The sequence below is a fragment of the Terrapene carolina genome, unplaced genomic scaffold (assembly GCF_002925995.2).
Source record: "Terrapene carolina triunguis isolate 2854851 unplaced genomic scaffold, T_m_triunguis-2.0 Scaffold837, whole genome shotgun sequence".
Classification (NCBI taxonomy): Eukaryota; Metazoa; Chordata; order Testudines; family Emydidae; genus Terrapene; species Terrapene triunguis.
Genome location: NW_020665188.1, coordinates 695,689 through 701,823, shown reverse-complemented (window position 1 = coordinate 701,823; position 6,135 = coordinate 695,689). Strand labels below are relative to the sequence as shown.

General features: G+C 53.2%; 1 protein-coding gene across 1 annotated transcript; it reads left to right on the top strand.

The window, feature by feature from the left end:
- The first annotated feature begins 5,035 nt into the window (after positions 1 to 5,035).
- Positions 5,036 to 5,818, top strand: LRRC3 (leucine rich repeat containing 3). The gene has a single exon (XM_024206369.2). It carries the CDS (start codon positions 5,036 to 5,038, stop codon positions 5,816 to 5,818), a length of 783 nt encoding a protein of 260 aa, XP_024062137.2.
- Positions 5,819 to 6,135: the final 317 nt, after the last annotated feature.

Here is a 6,135-nt window from a genome sequence, read left to right as displayed (position 1 = left end):
CCAGACTGCCGGAGGCGATCTGGGAATGCAGGGAGGGAGGGAGTGATCTCTGCTGCAGGGGAAGCGGAGGAGGGGCTCTCTCTGGCTGTCGGAGCCCCATGTAAGTGGCACCATCCAGTCGGCTGCCCTGTTAGCCGCGCGCGCTCTGCATGGGGGGGAGGTCCGGACATTTACAAATTCCCCCCGGACGCTATTTTTAGCTCAAAAAGCCGGACATGTCCGGGGGAATCCAGACGAGTGGTAACCCTACCCTCTGTGAAAGCCACGGAGCTGCTGGCAGGCCAGGGCCCCTGCTTGCAGGGGATGGTCTGGCTGTGCATCCCCAAGACCTGGCCTCCTCCACTGCATGCTCCTCCGGCAGGGCTCGTGCTGGGGGGGGGGCTGAGTTTGCCCCAAGTGAGCCTGGCCTCAGCAGGGAGAGCACAAGGGCTTTGGAACATGCTGGGCTAGTGAGGCAGTGCCGTGCAATGGCCAGCTGGGAGCCTGTCAGTACCAGGGCAGAGCCCATCCGCTTTGCCATGGCTCCTGAGCAGCTGGGTGACAGCTCGAGGACCGGCCCCAGCGTGGCCACAACCCTTCCTGGGCCACACTTCCCTTGGCGAAGGCTGCGCCATTGGCACAGGTGCAAAGTGGCTAGCCTGGGCAGGAAGAGGCAGGGCAGAGGCAGCATGGATCACCCTGCTGTCGACAGAATGGTTTCCCTTGTGCAATCTACTGGGCTGTTGGGGCAGAGACGTCTCCCTGGCCTCTGCTCCCTGTGTGGCTGCTAGTGGGTCAGGGCTAATGGGAGGCCCAGAAAACAATGTGATTATCCAGTAGGGCAGCACCTTGAGGCTCCACCCAAGATCAGAGCCCCTGAGAGACAGCCCCTGCCCCACAGAGCCTGGAGTTGGTTGCTTAGGAGCAGGGGAACGGGGAGACACCCTGTATGCAGCCACAGGATGGGGCAGTCACAGCACAGGTTTCCCCAGGGAAGCACTGCAGGCGAGCTGAGGGCTCAGTCTGCAGGGCACATTAGGCGGGGGGCGCCCGGGGTCAGATGCAGGAGAGAGCTAACCGCGCCCAGCCAGCATGGCACTTTGGGAGCTCTCCTTTTGGGGGGGCCAAGGGGAGGACGTTCCACCCACAGACAGTCCATGACTCACCCCCAGAAGTGATGGTGGGGCTGAGACTAGACCCCAGATCTCCTGAGTGCCAGCCAGGGTTGGCGCCACAACCCTGCCCCAACTCTCACCGCACATGGAGCGAGCGTCGCCCTTCTGTGTCGCTGCTGGATTCATTTCAGGGCCGGACTCGCCTGCTCACCCCTCAGGACAGAACCCAACGCAGCCAGCCACTGCGACTCCAGCAGGAAGGGCTGGCCCATCCCTGGGACAAGGGGAGCCACAGCCAACGCCAGTGGCTGGTAAGATCCAGTCTCTTGGGAGCAGTTTAAAACCCTCCTATCAGCAGGAGACAACACTGCGCTGAAAGGCAGAAATTTGGAGGGAATTTGAAAGCACTCGTGAGAGAGCTGCTACTCCACCTCTTCCCATCTATTACCAATTGCCTGGTAATCATGCCCAGAACCTACTGCGACATACGCACCTGCCAGCATGATACAGGGTCATCTGGGGAAGAGATTGAGGTTGTTTATGTGGTTGAGTTATTACTAGGCTGTCCCTTTAAAAAATCCAAGGATGCGCAGCGAGGATGTCAGTGACAGGCAGATGCTGTCCAATTACAGCCCATCTGCATGGTGTGTGGCTTGTGTGTATGCCGAGGCGAAGGAAAGCACCACAGAGATGGAGACATGAGGACTGAACAGACAGCAACAAGTGGTGGATGGGGTTTAAACCCCGCTAGCCCTGCTGGATCTCACCCAGACTCAGGCATACCGGGCTGGAGGGACAGCACTGGCTACACGTTTGGCAGCTGAAGGAGGAGAATAACAAAACCTGAACGGCAGCCAAATGGTTTTACCTCAACTCAGGTAAGGTGCCTTTTCATTGCTGATTTAGCAAACAAGTAGTGCCGTTAGCAGGTCAGTTTCTAGTGATCTCCCACCCCACCGAAGCAGCAGGGTTGTAGTCAGGGAGAGGAAAGCGGGCTGTTAGGAAATATGCCCTCTCACTAGTTATTATCTACGAAGTACCCTGCCCAGCCTAGGTGACTGAGCATATTGCAGATGGGTCGGACTGGACGCTGTGCCATGCCGCACTGGCATTCGCTGTAACGAAAGAAATCTCGCTCCAAACATTGCCAGGCAGCCGAGGAAGATGCAGACAGGCTGGTAGTAAAATTGTGCTTCCTAGTGAAATGAAGCTGGGCGCAATCATTGTTCTCTGTTGCTTGGCATGGCCACGACCCCTCTAGACAATCAAACTTTCAGCTCAGTGCCTAGCTTCAGTTTTTGAAAGCCAGTTTAATATGGATTTATCAGGCTAAATTCTGCACCGATCTTACACCTGTGCAACCCCATTCATAGAAATGGCTTCTGGATTGAATTGAAGGAGTTGGCTTTGACCTATAAAGCCAGAAGACCTTGATTCAGCATAATACTTTAACTTCAAGCATGTGCTTAATCCATCCCTATTTAGGAAAGTATTTAAGCACATGCTTAAGTGCTTGGCTGAATTGGGGCCTAAATGCTTTGGGACCTGCTGAGTGGAGACCCCGCCCCTCTTGCCATGCCAGGATGACCAGATCTGGGGTCAACAGAGGAATTCCATGAGGGCCTTGCAGCGCTGGAATAAGCTCCTCCGCCAGTCTGCACACACTGCATTATGTGCGGGGGCTGCTGCAGAAAGTGTGGGGTTAGATCCAGGCTGGGCAGGACAGGCTGGGGAGTTGCTGTGGTTGAGCTTTGCTGGATCTGGGCTGAAGCTGTTGTTTGTTCTTGTAATTTGTGTCGGGGTGCCCATAGCCTGGGGCAGCTAATCCTTCTAATTACTGTATTAATCCAACTCACTCAAAGCCCCCTGCGCTGAGGCAGGACCAAGTAAACCTAGACCAGCCCTGGCAGGTGTTTGTCCAACCTGTTCTTAGCAACCTCCAGTGACAGGAATTCCACAACCTCTGTTTGGAAGCCTGTTCCAGAGTTAACTACCCGGAGAGTTAGACAGCTTTTCCTAATCTCTAACCTAAACCTCACTTGCTGCAGTTAAACCCCTTACTTCTTGTTCTACCCTCAATGGACATGGAACCATTGATCACTGTCATAGGTGGCGCGTGAGTCTTCTGTTTGGGGCGGCTCACACACAAGTGCCAGAAGCTCCCTAGAAGGGGGGTCTCCTGTGCCTGGACCGTGGCCCTGCCACTGAGGCCCCGTGCCCAGTCATTCTCTTCCCCCGAGGCCCTGCCCTCGCACTGGCTCTTACCCCCGCTACCCCGAGGCTCCGCCAGCCCACTGCTCACTCCTCTCTGCCTCTTCCCACAAGACCCCCCACCAGCCCCTTGCTCCTCTCTTATTCTTCCCCAAGACTCCCCTCACCCGCTGCTTGTTCCTCTCCACCCCCTTCCCAGAAGGGTGGGCCACCAAGGGGCCATGGGGCCATCACTTTTTTCTGCCTTAGGTGAGCGGAGGGTGGGGGGTCCTCAGGGAAGCAGGGACAGGAAGAGGGCTGGGCCTCAGGGGAAAAGGCCAAGGGGGGGGTGGGAAGAGGCAGAGTGAGAGCAAGGAATCAGGGGAAGAGATGGAGCAGAATGTGGGCGGGGCTCCCCAATTCTATGGGGCTTTGCTTCTGGTGCCCAAAGGTGGCAGCGGGCCAGTGCACCTCTGGAGGGGTGACCTGCGCCACATCTGCGGCATTTCTCCCCCCTGCATCGCTGGCCTTTTGTGGGGAGGCTCAGCCTCCCCTGGCCTCTTATACATCACCATCCTCTCTGTAACAGCCCTTCACAGATTTGAAGATGGTCTCAGGTCCCCCCTCAGTCTCTTTTTCTCAAGACTAACCATGCCCAGGTTTTTTGCCTTTCCTCTCAGGGCAGGTTTTCTAAATCATTTATCATTTTTGTTGCTCTCCTCAGGACTCTCTCCAGTTTGTCCTCATCTTTCCTAATATTAGGCTTTATTTTGTTTTCAAATTAGTGTTAACTCCCATCCCCAACTCCCGTACTGATGAAATCACCATTTGTTTGGAGAACAGGCATGTAGATATATATATGTGCGTGTGTGTGTGTTAATTTCAGTGTTGCCATCTCTCTCAATCCTAGGTGATATTTAGTGTTTTTTCTTAAAGCTCCAACCCCTGGAGTCATGTTATCCCATCATAATCTCGGCTTTCATTTTTTAAAAGTAACTTTCTAATTGTCCTGGTTGCAAAGAAAAGCTTGAAATCGTGACCTCTAAAGGCTCACACACTAGAGGGCAAATGAAAACAACCCTGCTTTGATTATTTGTTACAATCTCATGATTTGTAAGCCAATCTCACAAATTTGGATGGTTTGGTTCACGATTTTTTTTAATGCTTGAGGTTGGCAAGACTGTCCCAGCAACAGATTATAACATTCCTCGTGCAATATCAGCTCTGTGTTGGGGCTCCGCCCATCCCATTCACTACTCAGCGGCAACATCCCTGCTCCTGTGCACCTGGTCCCCAGGGCCGGGAAGTCTCCACAGAGGTGCATGGAGTGGGGAATTACTTCCCTGTGTCAGTGTGTATCTGTGTCACACCCTGGCCCTCAAGAACTGACCCTTTCATTTAAAAATCTGAAAAATGCAGAGAAATAACTTTCATCTGTATTGACCCTATCTGAGATGATGGTAGACGACCTTGTTAGGAGCTGGTGCACAGAATTAGCAGATTAACCCAGCACTTGCTTTGCTAATGTAGATCACACACCGAGAGATCTAAGTATTTCATAGTGTCAAGAAAAATAATGTCAATTTCCCTTCCCTCTTTTTGCTGTCAGAAACAAAAGAGCGCACTTTGAAAGACGAGAAAAGAGAGTACGTGACTTGCCTCCAGCTAGTCTCGTTGCACACCTGGAGAGGTTGGCTGGCAAAGACTAACATTTCCCCGGCAGCCATGCAGAAGTGTGCCCCGTTGAGACGATGATCAGAATGTTCCTGGCACACCCGGCAACCTCACTGGCACAGCTGTCCTCCACCCGCGTTTTCTTCTGCCTCCTCCTGTGCATCCCTCCTGTGTGGACCTCCTGCCCCCAGCCCTGCCAGTGCACAGACCACTCAGGAGCCATGGCTGTGCTGTGCAGCTCAAAGCATTTGGATGAAATCCCAAAGGACATTCCCAAAGATGCTGTGTTTGTGAAACTCGATGCAAATAAAATCACCCAGATCCCCAACAACGCATTCAAACATCTGAACCACTTGGAAGAGCTGGACCTCTCCAGAAACGCCATTGAGAAGATAGACATGGCAGCTTTCAGAGGGGTGGCAGACGGGCTGCGGACACTGGATCTTTCCAATAACCTTATTCAGAGTATTCCCAAGGAAGCCTTAGTCAAACTGAATGCTAAGATCCGCCTGTCCAATAACCCGTGGCACTGCGAGTGCGCTTTGCAGGAGGTGCTCTCGGAAGTGAATTTAGATCCCGAGTCAGTGAACGAGATCACCTGCCAAACCTCTGTGCGCGAAGAATATGTCGGGAAACCTTTGATCCAGGTCCTGGACTCTGGCGTCAATTTCTGTAACATCCATCAAAAGACCACAGATGTCGCCATGTTCATCACCATGTTTGGCTGGTTCACCATGGTCATCACCTATGTGGTGTATTACGTTCGACACAACCAGGAAGATGCCAGGAAGCACCTGGAGTACCTTAAATCACTGCCTAGCACCCAGGTCCCCAAAGAGACCATCAGCACGGTCCTGTAATGCCAAGCACCGAGCACCGTGTCAAGAAACGCCTCGAGGGAAGCAATCTGCTTCTGACCTGCTTGCACAAGCTTTTCTATGAGGTTTTTATGTGACATTTGATAGAAATATGAAAATGTATTTTGTTATTAACTGAACCGTGGCCACAAGCTTGTAGGGGAACAGCAGTACCCCTGTTTACGTCACATCTCATGCCGTGGCGGGTTACTCATTGCTAACTAAGACACAACAGGATATGTCCTGGCCGCTGCGGAAGGTTAGAGAGCAGAACCCCCTAGTCCTGCCTGCCTCTGTCATTCCAGAGGGTGGTGTTCTGG